Source organism: Nyctereutes procyonoides, unplaced genomic scaffold (genome assembly GCF_905146905.1).
Source record: "Nyctereutes procyonoides isolate TBG_1078 unplaced genomic scaffold, NYPRO_anot_genome, whole genome shotgun sequence".
Classification (NCBI taxonomy): domain Eukaryota; kingdom Metazoa; phylum Chordata; class Mammalia; order Carnivora; family Canidae; genus Nyctereutes; species Nyctereutes procyonoides.
Genome location: NW_026575043.1, coordinates 61,282,845 through 61,300,536, shown reverse-complemented (window position 1 = coordinate 61,300,536; position 17,692 = coordinate 61,282,845). Strand labels below are relative to the sequence as shown.

Genomic DNA, 17,692 nt, shown 5'->3' with positions numbered 1-17,692 from the left:
TGATTTGCATCAGAGGAGGTTTGTTGTCTCTTCTGATGGAGATTGCTGACTGGATGAGTTTTTCTATCATTCTCAAGACCTGGGTTCATCTCTGTGCTCTTCCTGTTGGGTACAGAAGCAGGCTTTGGTGCCCCTCAACAATTGCCTATGCTTTTCGTCAGGAGAAGGGTTTTATCAAACTAGGCTCGTGACCCGCCCCCAACTCCTAGCCTGAAGCACCAAAACCCTGATGAGGGGAGTTTCCCTTGGGGCCCCTTTGTGTTTCTGTGATTCTTAACATTCTGAGCTGAGAGTTGGAATACCTTCTGCTGATAGAGCCGAGATACTGCTGGCTTTGTTAACTCACTCTGGAGTTCTTCCTTCATTAATATTTGAAAATCATTGAACCGTGAGACAGCTCAGTTACATAATAAGAACAGAAAAGCTGATACTCTGGAACCAACTATGTATCACCCAGGGTTATGAGAAATTGAACATTAAGCATTGCTGAGACAGAATTTAATATTCTCTAGTAGTGCTTCCCAGCAGCCTCCATGCACTGTCCCCGGAGTGAACATATTGATAGAGTACTTCATAGGTTTAAAGAAATGATTCCCCAGGCTTAAGAAATCTATATTCCAGGGACCGAGACATTTTAGAAGACAATTAGGTTTTCTCTTGATCAAACAGATAATTACAGCGAGGTCATGTGTGCATGATGTTTATACTGTGTGCTCCATCCGTGATTCCACTTCTCCAGCCCAGTGGCACGTGGAGAGTAAGCAGGAGCAAATAACAACCAAACAGACCGTGCTGGTGCTGGTGCTGGAGGTGGGGTCTCGTGAAGCAGGGTCAGAGGTCCTCAGGGCCGTCTGGGCTAACAGAGCTGCCCAGGGATTCTGTCTGTCCTACCTTCTCTGAGCACCCACCATGGGTTCAGCTTGGCCCCACAGCTCCCCTTGTCCCTCCCCTTGGGAACCTTGGGAAGGGAGGTGTTCGAGGTTTACAGGCATTTCCTAGGAGATTCTGGCTTAGGGCTCCTTTAATACCATCTTGTGTTTTGGTTTGGTTATGGGCTAGGTGGCTTCTGGCGGCCTCCCTGAGAACCACAGCAGGTGTTCTGCATGTGTTTGTGTAGGAGGCAGCATGTGGTGGCTGACCACTGACAGTACACGGTGGGCATGGCATCCACCTTTCCCCAGGGTGAGTGGCACATGGCACTTCATTCCCAGCATGGGCAGGATGGTCTGTGCTCTGCCTGCCCACCATACCCCAGGTAGGGGGAGCTATACAGTCATGTGGCACTCAGGCTTCTGAGGTAGAATTGTTTTCTTAGAAATGAAAGACACCCACAATGCTTGTGTTCTTATTTATTTATTTTAAGACTTTATATATTCATGAGAGAGAGAGAGAGAGAGAGAGAGAGGCAGAGACATAGGCTGAGGGAGAAGCAGGCCTCATGCAGGAAGTAGGACTCGATCCCAGAACTCCGGGATCATGCCCCGGGCCCAAGGCAGATGCTCAACCGCTGAGCCACCCAGGCGCCCCGCTTGTGTTCTTAAATAGTAGGAAAGAGCCTCAAAGTCACTGGTTCCGAGGTATTAAGTATGTGGTACTTGACTTAAGCACAGTTTATTAAATGTAATGTAAAAGTGGCCAGAGCTTCACACAGTTTTACTTCCAGCTCTAGTGGGTATTATTTAATTGGAACATTAATAAGTTTTGAGTAGAGACCTGAAACCATCCTAGCAAACCAAAATTTTAATAGAAATGGAACTATTTTGCCTTTGAACTTACTACCCTCCCCCATAACCAATCAGTATCTTCCATGTAGAACCATGGCTGCTGGTAGTGGTTTTTTCTAGTCTCTCAGATGAGAATCAGGCAGGCCCCGGGGGTTTTTTCAAGTGTGTATAAGGAAAAAGGAAGTATGTGCATTGGTTAGATTTCCTTTTCTCTTTAAAGAACTGTGTGTATCCTCCTGAATTACTGGGGCAATAGATGCTTGCTGGAGGAAAGGTGGTCTTGGGAGCATAGAGAAGAAAATAAAAACCAGCTGTAATTTCCTTAGAGGCGCTCTAAGGAAACACCCACTGGGGTGTTGTGAACCTGTCTGATCTTGTTTGTGTGTGTGTGTACACATACCCTCTGTGTTGTTGCAAAAACTAAATCCTGTTGTGCAAGCTGATATGAGCCTGATTGAGAAAAAAAATAAGTGTCAGAAAAACCCTAAGAGTATAATAAAAGCTGTGCATGCTACAGAGGAGGGGAAAAAAAAAACAGAGATACAGATAAGCCATTGCATGTGCACGCACATACACATTTAAGCACTTGTAATTCCACCACCTGAGGAAACCAATAATTACCATTTTGCAGATGCCTGGGGAAAATTACATACATGTTATGTGGTAGATAGTTTATATTTCCTTTGTGTGCACTTTGAAAACAAGCCCTAATGTATCACGAATATCCTTCCCATATCAGACGTTCTTCTGTAGTCCTCTGCTCTTGGGGATTGCTTTTGGGTGCTTGGGTTTGTGACTATAATCCTTACTACAGGGAGATTGATTTACTCTTCAGATATCTACAAGTGTAACCGTGGCATCCTCTTAAGGCTTTTATTAATATGACAGAAGGATCTTCAGAGAGGTAGTGACTCCACCATCATCCCAGGCTGGCAGTGCCCTCCCGTCCGCCTGCCGGCTCCCCTGTCCCACTGGTGGTATCCTGGGTATCCCATCACACAGGGCTGTACGTGGGAGTCCGTGCCCAGGCGTCAGGGCCAGAGCATTAGCAACGGGGCAGAGTCCACTGAGAGCCTCTCCCTGGGTCATACCTTGCTTAGTTAAGAACCACTGGTCTGCAGCAGGGTTTTCAGACATACTATCACATAGTCAGTCCATGGTCATTACAAACACACAGAAGAGCAGGGGAGACCCCTGTGTGCCATTATCCCACTGTCCAGGACGACCGCGTGACGTCTTCCTGAGACAGTTTCTGGACAGCTATATTCATTTGTTTTTAAAAAGAAATGAAACCAACTATTCACAGTGTAAACTTAATTGTTTTTGTATGTTGTATCTATCTGTACCGTTTTTGTCATTTACACATTTGTGTTTTTTAACAACTACATCATATTCTCTTGTTAAATGTACCATCAGTTTTTATTTTTTTTTTATTTTTTTTTGTTTTTTTGTTTTGTTTTGTTTTTTACCATCAGTTTTTAGACCAGTCCCTTCATAGTATGCAGATAGCTGCGTCCAGTCTGTGCACCACCCCCGCATCCACATGTACTCTCAGCCCGCTGTCCTCTCAGTGGGTTCCTCCACTTGAAAGTGTTCAGGCCATGAGCTCAGCCCTGTCAGCTCCCTTCTCATTACATTTTCTGTGAATCTCTTACCTGAAGGATTTAAATACAGTGTATCTTGGTTTTGATGTGTATATTATGATGATGCTCCCTTCCCACATTATCAGTCATCAGATTCTGTGTACACTTATGCCCTGGGGCATTTCGTAGCAAGGTTTGCTTTTTCTTTTTTTTAAAGACTTTTTTTTAAATTTATTCATTTGAGTGAGTGAGAGTACGAGCAGGGGGTAGGGGCAGAGGGGAGAGGCAGACTCCTCGCTGAGGAGGGAGCCTGGTGTAGGACTCAAACCCAGGACCCTGAGATTATGACCTGAGCTGAAGGCAGACCCTTCACCAAATAAGCCCTCCAGGTCCCTGTGCCGAGCCTTTCTTGTTCATGTTGATATGTAATCAGAACTTTCATCTGAGGAATACTCTTTACAATGTTTTCATGTTTTCTTTAATTTATGGTATCCTGCAGTTTTATGCGTTTCTTTCTTTTAGGTCCTATGCATTTTATGTTAGGTTTATTCCTAACTACTTTCGTATTTTTGCTTGCTCACATATGGGATTTTTTTAAATTCTGAGTTCAGATGAATTCTTTTCAAATGGTCGGGATCCCTGGGTGGCGCAGCGGTTTGGCGCCTGCCTTTGGCCCAGGGCGCGATCCTGGAGACCCGGGATCGAATCCCACGTCGGGCTCCCGGTGCATGGAGCCTGCTTCTCCCTCTGTGTCTCTGCCTCTCTCTCTCTCTCTGTGACTATCATAAATAAATAAAACAAAAAAAATTTAAAAAAAAAACAAAAACAAAACCACAAATGGTCACTTGTTTTCTTCAAATAACATAGTTTATTTTCTTGCCTTCATTGGTGATTCTCCCTCCCTTTCTGTTAGGTGGTGTTGGCGAGACTTTCTTTTGTGCTGGTAGAGCTGGTGGTGATGGAGAACCTGCTCTCTCACCTGGGCTTTAACGGGGGCATCTCCAGGGCAGCTCACTGGGAAGCTTTGAACTTGGGTTTGAGATACATATTCATGGCGATGCTAAATTTCTAAACTTTATTTCAAGTCTACTGAGTATTTTTGGCAGAAATGTTGAGTTTTTCTCTGGTAACATATTTTGGTTTCTAATAGGATTATATGCCCCACACACACACACCTGGTGTTCATGTGTTTTTAATTTACATTAAATTCCTGATACTCATTTCTGCGTTTCTAAAACAAACCTGTTTGTCCAGAGGGCTGACTTTGTGTGCGGTCTCTGCTATGTGCCTCCATCCATAGTTGGCATCAGTCTGTGATTTGGTGTCAGGGTCATATAGCTTCATAAAAGGAATTAGTAGGGATGCCTGGGTGGCTCAGTGGTTTAGCGCCTGCCTTCGGCCTAGGACATGATCCTGGAGTCTCGGGATCGAGTCCTGCATTGGGCTCCCTGTGTGGAGCCTGCTTCTCTCTCTCTGCCTGTGTATCTGTCTCTCTCATGAATAAATAAATAAATCTTAAAAAAAAAAAAAAAAGGTATTAGTAGACCCTAATTTCTCTGAGCAGGGGAATATTTCAGCAGGGGGAGAATTATCTGTCTGCTCCCAGGGGAGCCTGTTACTCTCTCAGGAGAAATGGGGTGATGTTTTCATCTTTTTCTCAATTTTGTGCAGATTGTGTTTTCTCTTAAATCACTTAAGTGCTCTTCAAAAAAAAGTCCCAAGTAGGGTATCCCTGGGTGGCTCCTCGATTTATTGCCTGCCTTCGGCCCAGGGCATGATCCTAGAGTCCCGGGATCAAGTCCCACGTCAGACTCCCTGCTTCTCCCTCTGCCTGTGTCTCTGCCTCTCTCTCTCTCTCTCTCTCTCCCTCCCTCTCCCTCCCTCTCCCTCTCTCCCTCTCTCCCTCTCTCCCTCTCTCCCTCTCTCCCTCTCTCCCTCTCTCCCCCTCTCTCTCCCTCTCCCTCTCTCTCCCTCTCCCTCTCTCCCTCTCTCTCCCTCTCTCTCCCTCTCTCTCCCTCTCTCTCCCTCTCTCTCCCTCTCTCTCCCTCTCTCTCCCTCTCTCTCCCTCTCCCTCCCTCTCCCTCCCTCTCCCTCTCCCTCCCTCTCTCTCCCCCCTTCCCTCTCCCTCCCTCTCCCTCTCTCTCCCCCCCTTCCCTCTCTCCCTCCCTGTCTCTCTCTCTGTGTGTGTGTCTCATGAATAAATAAATCTGTTGTGTTTCCTCCCTCATTTCTAGTTTCATGTATTTATGTGCTTTTTTTTCTTATATTAGGCTTGTCAAAACTGTGTTTTGTGATTTTTTTCATAGACGTATCTCTTGAATTTATCTATTTGACCTTGTTTTCTAATAATAGAGAAAAATTAAAATATGATTTCTCTCTTTACCTTGGGTTTGTTTTGTGATTTTCTCTCTCATTGGTTAGAGTATTCATATACTTTTGATTTTTCTTCCCTGTTTAATGGTGAAAACCACAGAACGGTATGAATTAGCCTGTCAGTGCTGCTTTGTCAGGTCTCATGTGCTTTGATTTGCTGTGATTTTTGTTTTCTAAGAATACTGAACCTGGGTGTTTGCCTCCTTTATGACCCAAGAACTGCTTCTGTAGGACTGGTGTTTATCCGTTTGTTAACGAAGTCTAGTTTAATTGTGGTTTCGGGGGAGACGATGGCTTTGTAAATCCTGCATTCAGACTTCACACCTTCCTTTCAGGAAATGTTTTCAGGGAGCCTATTAGGATGATGGTTCCTCTGTTGTAGTGCCATCAGCTGTATTCATCAGACATGTTCTGGCAGGTGCTCTGAACCCAGTGCCTGCGCGGGGCCCAGGGGTCCCGTGGATCCTGTGGTTGTGCTCACGGTCCCGGAATTTGTCTGTGCATCGTCGGGTGAATAGAGGCACGGGCCCCACCCAGATGTGTGCGTCTCCCAGAGTAACCCGTGAGCACTGACCTTTCTGTCTCCATTCAATGAGTCCTGAGCTGTGTGTCATATCAGTGGAGGCCAGGGCTTGCCTTTGAATGTCCAGATGGCAACCCTTGCACCAAATGAAGCCTTCGTGGGGTTTGTCTACTTGTTCTAACCAGGACTTGGAGAGGTGTGTGTCCGTCACTTCGTCACATGTTTCTGTCTTCTCTGGGGTTAGGTGTGTTCCCATGGGAAGATGGCCCCTTGGTGGGGAGGTGGTGCACCTGGAATCCTGAGTCTGGGAGCAAGGCCAGATTTAGTGCACTCATGTTTCAAGAGCATGGTGCTGTTTGCATCTCTGGCTTCTGTGGATCACCAATGGCATCGTGTCTGTGAAATGAAATGGAGCAAATTTGTGTTTTTCTGTGTGTTTCTTTTGAATCTACCTTCCTGTTCTTGTCAGGTAGCATCACCTCTTCCTTTGCTGGTGACTGCCAGCTGTATCTTGGCCAGTCCTTCCTCTCACCTGATCCCATCCGGGCTGGTATGCCTTACGCCCCCATCCTGCCCACACTGATGAGTTTGGTTGGCTTTGATCTCTGCAGAGTGCAGTTGGTCAACAAAGAGGGTGCCATGTTGGCTGTCCTGGCACCTTCCTTCACATTAATATTGATGCTTCCTTGTCAGTTCTGCTGTTACTCAGGATGGCCTGGACCTGGAGTGTTGGTGCTTGGTGGCTTCCCTTCCTCCCCTAGCAGCTCCTGCGGGCAGCGCCTCGTTCTGTTGTTGCCTTCTGCAGGGTCAGCCATGTGTGCCACACCTCCCTATCCTTCCTGGCCCCCCACAGGACAGCTCTCATTTATTTCTACAGGTTCTGTTCCAGCCTTGTCCTCTGTGTGCCCCCAGCCAGCACCATTCATTTCTGTCTCTTCTCCCCCCATCTGCACGGCATCTGTGTTGTGGGTAGGACCACAGAGCATGTCTTGTCCCCAGTGGAACCCCTCTGCCCCACACACAAATGCACAAATCCTCTCAACTGCCCGGCCTTCCCTATGGATGAGGGTGTTTTTCTCCACCTTGTTTTCATCCCTCAGGACTGGTTGAGAGGGTCCTTCCCTACAGACCCAGCTACACTAGAATTGCTCCACAACCTTTCAGCTGTACACTGGTGGTCAGTACAGTGACCTTATAGTGAGGGGAACCTTGGCTGACCCAGAGGAAGCTGGGCATACTTTGTCCTGTGCCCAGAGGACAGCTGTCACTTGTGGCTAAGGCACTTGGTGCCACCACCAGCATCGTGGCAGAGATAGCCACGGCACTGCCACTCCTCAAACAACCCATCTAGAGCAGCTAGGAGTGCCAGGCAGACAGCTCTAGGTCTGCTCCTACGCTTCACCCTGTATGACAGGGTGCAGGGGTTAGGGCCCCTCCATGTGCCTCCAGGGAAGGGATGCAGGTGTTTCTGATGGAGCTGGGCCTGTCCTTACTGTGCTCCCTTGATACACACTCTTTTTTTTTTTTTCATTTCTGAGTCCTTATATTTTTTTATAAATGTATTTTTTTATTGGTGTTCAATTTGCCAACATATAGAATAACACCCAGTGCTCATCCCATCAAGTGCCTCTCTCGGTGCCCGTCACCCAGTCACCCCCACCCTCCCGCCACCTCCCTTTCTACCACCCCTAGTTCGATACACTTCTTGTTGGGACATTTCACATGACCTTTAGGCTTGGGGACAGATTCCAGAATTCGTCTTCCCCTCCTCTTGTTACTGGTAGCCTGGACCTTTCTCATTCTCAGGTTTTAAAATGAGTATTTTTAATAGATGGAGTCCATTGTCCTCTCCCAGACAGCTATCCTTCCTCGTACTCGTGGTTTTAAATACTAAGTGTTTTCGTATATATTAAGCACTAGGGCTTATTATTCTATTCACAGAGTTCTTTAGAAACAAAACTGGTGACCTCTCTAACCTAAAAACTTGGTTCTACAGCTCTTGCTTTTAAACTTCACTCTGATTGGTTTATTACTTGTTTCACAAGGAGTGGTTGTGCTCTTGCTCATGTCCTTGTGTCTTTTTGTTTACCTTGAAAAATGACCAGTAGTTTCACAGGGCTGCTATATAGTCTGTTCACTGTTTACCAGTAGGGGAACTGGTGTCAACAGTAGTAGCCTGGGTTGTAGTCATAAGGGTAATAGGTCAGTGGACCAGCCTAAATCCATTGCCATGGCAAGAAAAACGTCTCAGAAGTGGGTGCATTATCACTGTCCTTACTGCAGGACTGTTTAACAGAAGAGTACAGGTGCACCATATAGACATTTGAAGATTAAACCACATGTGTGGAGCATCTGTTGCCTGAGGCGGTGGAAAGCGCCCACCTGAAATAATCTGTTATGATCAGTGTTTGAGTAATTAGGAAGTCAAGAGGTCCTTGGGTCGGGTGATTTTGGAGCAGGTGTGCCATTGGGCCTCATCCCTTCTTTTCAGAATGGTCAATAAACATGTAGCAAGCCTGTAGTGTTTTAGTTTAATTACAAATGTTAGTGAACGAGTGTTCTATTAACCTGCTTATGAATTCTAGGAATTTTGGAGAGCAAAAGGCTGGACCTTGTTAAAGAGAAAACCATCAATCAGACCATCGGAAAAGTGGTGTATTATGCTGCTGACCTGCCAATATGGTGGCAGGTCCCACAGTATGTGCTGATTGGCATCAGTGAGATATTCGCCAGCATAGCAGGTGAGGCTTCCCTCCTTCCCAGCTCTGGGGCTCAAAGGATCCTAAATGAACAGGAGCATGGTGTCTTGTACACACCCTATTAGAATGCACAGAGACACAAATGCCCTGCTGCCCCTTTTGTTTCGTGGCAACAGTTGTGGTTCATGGTGTGAGTTGTTCAGTGGTACCGTGGCTGAGGTTCTCGTTTCTAGATATAAAAACAGGGTTCCCAAAGACATGTCCATGACATCGTCTGTTGCCTTGGAGATGCCACAGGAGAAAGGAGGAGGAAGAGAGCCTGTGGTGGGTGGTTTCTCCCGGGTTGGATACTTCCTAACCTCAGCTCTGTGGTCACACTGCAGCAGCCGAGCCACCAGAGCTCTGAGTGTGTGAGGTCAGCTTTGTGCAGGCGGCAGACCTGATTCCTAAAAGCTGTTTGCACAGGCCTATCCTGTGAGCAAGGTTCTGGGGGGTGTGGACAAGTACATGGTGTGCAGACCTGTTCCCGGATGCTGGAAGGGAGGGAGAAAATTCGTGATGACCAGAGCCGATCTATTGTTGGGGGGGGGGGGATGTAGGTGGTGGTTCTTCCTCCTCACCTTCACCAGACTCAGCAGAATGGACTCATGAATCTGTAAAGGAAATAAATCAGACTGGTCCTTCATTCAGAGTACGTTACAAATCTCTACGTGCAGTTGTTATAAAAATCAGAATTTTTAGATGTCCATGTTGAAATTATTTTAAAACCTATTGCCTTTAAGATAGAAGTCTTACATAGAATCCCCATTTTAGTCTGTATACATTGTTTTCACAGTCTCCTTAGTTGCTTCTTTAACCCTCAGATGAAGAAATACTAGAGCCAACAAGTCAGATGTTAATAACCCTTAAGTTTGAGAGCAACAAATTGACGTTTTGCTCCATGACTTGAAAGACTGTCACAGTGAATAGAAGGGCCCCTTGATTTCTTGACCTTGTGTTAAATACAGTCTTCCAAATAGGGAAGGGAGCTGCCTTGCTTTCCCAAGTCCCCAAGTGGGGCCCCTGCTAACCCCGCTGTATATAGGCAGGGGGTCAGCCCGCCTCTCACGGAAACCATCCTCTTCTTTTTATAGGTCTAGAATTTGCCTATTCAGCTGCCCCCAAATCCATGCAGAGCGCCATAATGGGCTTGTTCTTCTTCTTCTCTGGTGTTGGCTCGTTCGTGGGCTCTGGACTGTTGGAGCTGGTGTCCATCAAAGCCATCGGGTGGATGAGCAACCACACAGACTTTGGTAAGGGCTGCACTGTGTGTTTGAACATGGCCTCTGACAGGACCTGGGCTTGGGCTGCAGCGGGTGTCCAAGTGTTTGTGGTCGTGTTAGCAGAGCACAGCCGCCCAGGAGCTGCCTGAGACTACTCCCCACCTGATCTCCCACATCCTCACAAGTTTGTTGGGACACAGATGAGCCTCTTTCTGTTGCGGGGACAGATGTGCCTCAGCCAAGTGTGCCGGGTCTGCAGGGCTGCCACTTACTCGTGGCACGAGGAGACCTGTCCTGTCCTTATTTTCACACCAGTGAGAAGAGGTTCAGTGAACCATGCCCACAGCCCACTTGGCAAGAAGAGGATGCAGATGTGGGAAGTGCCCGGTGGGTCAGGCAGCTCCTCTCAGCTCCCTCCCACTGGGGATTTGGGGGGAGGATGGGACCAGGTAAGCCTCCACCCCCACACCAGAATAAAATCTTGCTTCAGTAGAAGGAGTGGCAGGTGTCATCCTGGGCTCTGTGTGTCTCGCTGCACGAACTGTGCTCTTCTTGGCTCTGCTCTTCCACAGCTTCCTTTCTGTATATGGGTTCAGGTTGCTGATGAAGGAAGCAGGTAGATTTAGAGCATCCTGTGTAGTTACAGGAATGTGGTGTGGAGGAGGAGCCCCTGTTCTTACACCATTCCCTTCTGTACTTGTTCTCTCAGGAGGCCAAGTTTTCATGAACATCATCATTTAGATCTAGGATAATTCAGACTAAAGCACAGCAATCTTTTTCTTTTTTTAAGGATTTTTTTTTTAAGATTTTATTTATTCATGAGACACAGAGAGAGATAGAGACATGGAGAAGGAGGCTCCTTGTGGAGAGCCTGATGCAGGACTCAATCCCAGGACCCCAGGATCACAACCTGGACTAAAGTCGGATGTTCAACCACTGAGCCACCCAGGTGCCTAAGGATTTTTTTAAAGATCTATTATTTTTTCTAGAGAGAGAAAATCCTCAAGCATATCCCATGTTGAGCAGGGAACACCCCCCCACACCCCAGTGCAGGGCTAAATCCCATGACCCTACGGTCACTACTTAAGCCAGAACTGAGTCAGACACTGAACCACTGAGCCCCCAGGCTCCCCAAAGCACACCAGTCTTTTTTTTTAAGGATTTTATTTATTAATGAGAGAGAGAGAGGCAGAGACACAGGCAGAAGGAGAAGCAGGCTTCGTGCAGGGAGCCTGACGTGGGACTGGATTCCTGGTCTCCAGGATCACGACGCCCTAGGCTGAAGGAGGCGCTAAACTGCTGAGCCACCCAGGCTGCCCAAAGCACACCTGTCTTAAGCACAATTTGAAACGTGTTTAATCCAGATCAGGATGCAGGACATTTCAGAGGGCTTCCCTGTGGCCTTCTGTACCCTGTCCACTCACCACCATGTTCTGCAATGTCAGGCCCTGTGGACTCTGCTGATTTTGTGCTGCTGTGGCCAGCTCCATTCCACACATCTGTGAATCATCCCCTGTAACTGCTTTCTTCTGAGGAGTAGCTGGTGGATGAGTCAGTCACAGTTCACTGATCTGATCTGCTCTTGCTGGGTGTGATGTTTCCAGTTTGAGGCTGTCATGAGTAAAGCCGCTAAGGACCTTCTTGCACGTATGTCTGGGGACATTATGTGAGATTGTTGCTCCGGGGCCCAGGAGTCTGTCACCCAGAGTTTACTACCTTTAGGTCTGCGAAGAAGCCCAAGGAAGTACAGGGTGACTGCCTACAGGTAGTGAACTGGCTTCTGAACACCCTTCCTAATCCCACACAGGCCAACCCAAAGAGGGAAAACAGCGTGTAGTTCTCTTGGTATGCCAGCTTTGAGCTTCAGAAGTTCTGAAATGTATTTATTTGAGAGAGAGTGAGTAGTGGGGAGGGGAAGAAGGAGCAGCAGACCCCCTCCCCCCATGCTGTGCAGAGAGCCCAGTGAGGTGCTCAATCCCAGGGGAGCCCAGGATCATGACCTAAGCCAAAGGCAGACATTTAACCAACTGGCCACATGGGTGCCCAAGCTTCACAACTTTTAAATGACTCCTTAATTTGGGGAGATGCATGTTTCAGTATCAGTGCGTAGAATGACGTCATTGTTATCCTGACAGCAATCTCCTCTGGTAGCACAGAGCTAACAGCAGTGGTGACAGTGTACCCTGGGCTCCACGGGGTGTGCAGGCCTCCCAGTACCTGAGACAGAGCCCAGCACACAGTAGGGGCTCAGTCACCGTTTTTTTGTTTTTTTGTTGTTGTTGTTGTTGTTGTTTTTTATCAGTCACCGTTCTTAACTATCTGTTGTAGACGGTCTGCTAGAAATTTGGGTATTACCAGATCCCTTCCCAAACCAATCCATGTGGGAAGTCACTTTTTTGCAGCCTGCTTGAGCGCTTGTACAAATGTGTGTTATATAGATCCTTAATTGTGCTTACAAATACAAGCACCATAAAGCATTGGCCATTAGTACTTGTTCAGACACAGAAGGGAAGTTCCAGAGTAACCCAGCTTTACAAAGCCCTTCAGACAAATGGAAGCCTCGATTTTTAAATTAAGCGAATCAGAGAGCTGCATGTGATACACGTGAGAGAGAACAGCTTTCTCTGGAGACACTGCTGACCAAATACATCTCTTTGCTCCTCTGTCAAGAAATGTGTCAGCCTTTTCAGTTGGTGACAAATGGTGTAAATGGTAGGACACTTGTGGGCCATGGCGATGAGGGTCAGGCTTTGTAGGGAGCTCAGGGTGACGTGCTGTGAGTGGCTCTGAATGCTTCAATACAAACATCGTATTTCAATACATTCTTACTTCTCCACATTGAGTGGTTGTGGTAAGTCCTGCCTTGAAAACTCGGTTCTCCATCAGAAAGCCTCCCAGTTTACAGACCTGACGGTCCTGGACCCACATGTACAGTGAGGATGGTAACAGGCAGGCGACAGTACAGCCTTAGTGTGTCCTGGGTCCAGTGTTGGGTATGTTACCTGCACATTTGGCCCTCACGATGACACTGTCTGCTAGCTGCTATGTTTTCCCCATTTCACAGATGGGGAAACAGCCCAGATACAGCAGGCCTCTTGGCTTTGAGCTTTGTTGGTTGAGCTTCAGGGTCTGTGACTCTAACCTCTTCAGCCTAGTTGGGATGTATTGGTAGCTAAACGGAACAGTGTGTGTGAAAGGCCATGCTTAGTGCTTGGGCCAAAGTCAAGCATTCAGTAGGTTAGCTGCTGAGATGAAGTGTGTCCCTGTATCACCTTGAGGATGCTAAAACCTGAACATTTGGGAGAAGAGTTTTAAAAACACTATCTACGTGTAGTATGTGGAGTGTATGTCAGCTACCCGCCCTAGCTTGTGAAAGGCACATGTGTTGGAGGGTGCTCACTATACCTGAATTACTACTGAATGGCACAAGGCATCCAGAACTCCTGACTGGACATGGCATCCGAGCTGTATCGAAGTGTGGTGTTGATGAGGATCCAGATTCTAGACCCGAGCCGTGGAGAACATGGCTTTCAGGATCGGCATGAGGATGGCCTCCTTGGAACAGCTGTCCACGCTAGGCCAGCTGACAGTCCTAAAGGGGGGAGCTGCTGGAAAAGACAAACACCATCCCGTCCAGTGTTTGCTTCTAGGGTAGGGGCAGGAACACAGTGGGGTGGTTTTTTTCACTTTCCCCAAACTTTCTGCACTGGAAAAATTTAAGGAAAAAAAAAAAAAATAAAGACTTTCTCCACATGGTTTCAGTTGTGGCCAGTGGATGCTCACCTCATTCACCTCCTCAGATTCTCTTCAGCCCATTGCATGGATTCTCTGGAGGATGTGGTCAGAAATAGGCCTTGTCACTGCATTCCCATGGCCAGGGGCTTTGGCCTCATCCCTCTGTCGTGCAGCGGGGAGACGTTTGAGGAGCAGGGAGTGCGGTTCATGCCAGAGACTGCGGTCCAGAGCCCGGGGTAGACACACAACTGGCTTCAGAGTGACTTTTGCTGTGGTTTTAGAAACAAAATACTTGTGTGTTTTGAATTACAAAGATAAAATTTTTTTCATTTCCTTTCTTTTTTTAATAACTGCAGTTAAAAATCACCCTGACCTTGATAGGAACCAAACAGAATAGGTAAAATCTTGAGAAGTCCCTAAGTGCAGCTGATGTGTTTCTCTCTTGTGTCTTCTTAGGCAATATCAATGGCTGCCATCTGAACTACTACTTCTTTCTCCTGGCTGCGATTCAGGGAGCCACCCTCCTGCTTTTCCTGATTGTTTCTGTGAGGTACGACCGGCAACGGTCACGGGCAAATGGGGTACCTGCCAGCAGGAGGACCTGATACCCCCGAGGCCATGTCTGGTGGACCGTAGGTGGCCATGCACCAAGCAGGAGATGCTTCTCCACCTTCCTGACCGTGCACATGCGGCACCTAGACTGTTTGTCGTGTTCTCCCAGATGAGCTGGGTAAGTGCCTTTCTGTGGTCTCCCATCACACGGGGCCCCCTGGAGCAGACGCGAAGCTCCTCCTCAACAGAAGCTGTGGCAAGGTGATAGGGGCTCGAGGAGACTGCGAGTGTGTTGGTCGGTGTCTTCCCGTGTTAGACGAGGGTGACCATTCCCTCCCCGCAGACAGGATGATCTCACTTTTTTTTTCCCCTTTTCATTAATAAACATCTTATCTTGAGAAATAGGAGGGCTTTTTAAGAGATAAAAATGTAATCTGATGCTGCAGAGATTTTGTGTGAAGGTCTCTCATAAGCCACCAATCTTGCCACTGCTGGCTTGTCAGCGCAGGCTGGTACTGAGCGTATTTCATCTGCTGCTTCAGAAATGACTTACCTTTTCAACTCTTGACGTTGAATTTTTTTCTTAAGAGCTTGCATCAGGACCTATTTAAGACCATGTGTCCTAACTAAGCTACAAAGCAACTTACAGGGTATTTTAAACCTTGCTTAGTCTGTCCTTCTGTGACATTTCCTTTTGGATGCCATTGAGCTTGAAGACCAGTCATGGAGAAATGTTACCTTACTTTGAACAGAATTAGTGTCATTCAAGACCGTTGGCAGTGTTAAACGTTAGCTGTGAATTTCAACTGTGTGATAGTCACCGGCTTTTGTATTGTTCTCTTACATGGATGTGGGGGTTCTAATTTTGTCAAATAAACTGTTCTTTATCTGTTGCTGTATTTTTGGTATAACTTTATTTATGAAAAGTCCCTCAAATGTGAGACCATTAACTACTTCTCTTCGTGGTTTGTACCTGGTTTTCCCTTTTTTGGCTTTGGACGTTATAGGGGTTCATAAACTGCCACGTGGGAGGTGCAGTTTCTTGAATCAAAAATTGACAAGAACTATAATACCTGCTCTTGTCACAGCTCTTTGATTTTTCCAACGTAGTGATTCTTAAGCCTACTCTGTATTAAAATACAGTTTTATACCTGGAGGAGAAAATGAACACTAGAGATATAGTTTATGTCTTCAGGATATACTGAAAACTGTTAACCCATACTGTTAACCCATTGAAGGAAGTGGCGGGGAAAGTGAAGAGAGGGTTGGGTGATGGGGACAGGCGGTCCCTACCCCGTCCACTTGACAGTTTTTACGCCCTGGACACATGTCCTGTGAGCATCCCTGGATCTGTCCAGGCCATCCAGGAAAGTCTCCCCAGGTCATTGGAGGACTGACAAAGCAGTCAGAAGGACTGCCTTATAGTCTGTCCCAGCTGAATTAGGTTGTAGGTGATCGGGTTCACCCTATGGCGCTAAGCAGTAATAGATTAAAAAAAACACAAAACCAATATCCTGTCGTGGGAGACTTTAGAAATGCTGTACCCTGAAGATGGGATATGTCTTTAGCTCATTGGTGTCAGCCTCGGAGGGCCAACACTTGCGCTCTATTTGAAGATGCTCCCGCCTGCCTTATCTGTTGAGGGTGTGCAGGGTGGGGCTCTTCATTTCTCCCCAGTATCTGGGGCAGACTCGTAGAGGAGGTTTTAATAAGACGGAGCTTTCCCACACAAGCATCCTGTCACCTCACTGGGCAGAGGTTGAGACGCCCCTTGTCAGTGGATGGGAACACATTGTCATCTATGTGACCTCGCAAGACTGCAGTGGCCCCCACTGGCTGCCAGATTCTCTGGAATCTGATACCAAAGTGTTCCATTAGTGCAGAATGACCCCATCACTTAAAAATCAAAGCACATTTAAGAGGAACACAGTGCTGTCATAACCTGAGATCGCTGTGTACACCATGTGATTCACTGTTATTAAAATAGGCCCAGTATTGTAGGGGCGCTTTCCAGTTGAATGAAGTCATTGGAGCAGATGCTTTAGAATGTTTAACACCTTGCTCTTTTGGAAACGGCCTTTTTGAGGAAACAGGGTGCCTGATTGAAACAGAACATATTAAGTGAGAAGTACAAACTAGAGAGCAAAAGGGGAAAATAGTCACATGAGACAATGCCACATAACTGAAAAATCAGCGTTCGCTAATTTTCAGATCGTCCGCAAGCCCACGGCTCCTTGGAAGGGAAGCCAGCGTGCTGTTAGCTGGGGGTTACATCTGTCCTACACACTTTACCCAGCCCTCCAAACCAGCATTGCTCTGTGGAGCTTCCGCGTCACAGAGTCACAGGCTCCCGGAGGGCAGGGAAGGGACCTTGCAGGAACCCTGTCCTTTCTCCTCTATGCCCTGCTGATTTTCCAGAAACTTCGGGACCCAGCAAAATGGGCCAGATCAGGAGCCAAGGAGGTGACAGACTGCCTGGCGTTTTTGAGAAGTGCACGTTCAGCCTCTTGGCCTGCAGGACTCCAGCGTTTGCAACCTGCCACTGGCGCAGCCTCCACCACCTTCCCTAACTCCCGGCAGGCCCAGGGCCAGCTGCCCTCAGCACTTGTTCCTAAAATCAGATCGGCATCTCAGTCACTAGTAACACGTATGGAGTTCAAGCTTGGAGGCCTCCCTGGACATGTCCATCAGGGTTCTCCACCTGACCTGGCTCTCCAAGCTGACTCCTTGGGGCTGGAGATCCATGTTCGGAGTCATCTGTGGGGAGGTGATGCTTGATGCCTGAGCCTCCCTGAGAAGGATCCAACCCTGGCTGCTCCCAGGACCTGAGGTCAAGGAGGTGAGGGTGGAGGAGTGTTTCCTGGAGAGAGAGCGTCTGCCCCACATCCCTGCCAAGTGGGATGACTGCCTTCGGCAGAGGGGTGAGCCCAGCTGCAGGGCATTGGCTGTGCAGGTGGACAAGGTGCCCACTTGCCCTGAAGGGACCCAGAGGAGGGGGCTTGTAGCACGGGCTGTGGGGGCAGAGGTGGTCCTCCGTTCTGTCCCTCCCTTCTTTCCATTCCTGTCCTCTCCCGGCCCTCCTCCTTCCTCCGAGAGTACTAGGCAAAGGGAGGTCTTTGTGGTCATTCTAACTCTTACAGAATGGAGAATCAGAAGCTTTAGGAGATTTCAGCTTCTATATGAGGGGATATGTGGGATGTGGCAGAGTGCTGGACACCAAAGTGATATCCTCCCTGCCTCA

The 17,692-nt window shown here is 47.6% G+C and overlaps 1 protein-coding gene across 2 annotated transcripts in view; it reads left to right on the top strand.

The window, feature by feature from the left end:
- The window catches only part of SLC15A4 (solute carrier family 15 member 4), a 43,424-nt gene that overhangs the window by 12,317 nt on the left and 13,415 nt on the right, over nt 1-17,692 (top strand). Inside the window, exons 6-8 of one of the 2 annotated variants that reach the window (XR_008664154.1) lie at nt 8,789-8,944; nt 10,036-10,194; nt 14,356-14,629. Coding sequence is in view for 1 of the 2 variants with exons in the window: in XM_055323233.1 (XP_055179208.1) it covers nt 8,789-8,944; nt 10,036-10,194; nt 14,356-14,504 (464 nt within the window). In the remaining variant the exon portion in view is untranslated. Of the gene's footprint in view, nt 1-8,788; nt 8,945-10,035; nt 10,195-14,355; nt 15,351-17,692 lie in introns of those variants that run through there. The other variant, XM_055323233.1, reaches the window with a different exon arrangement.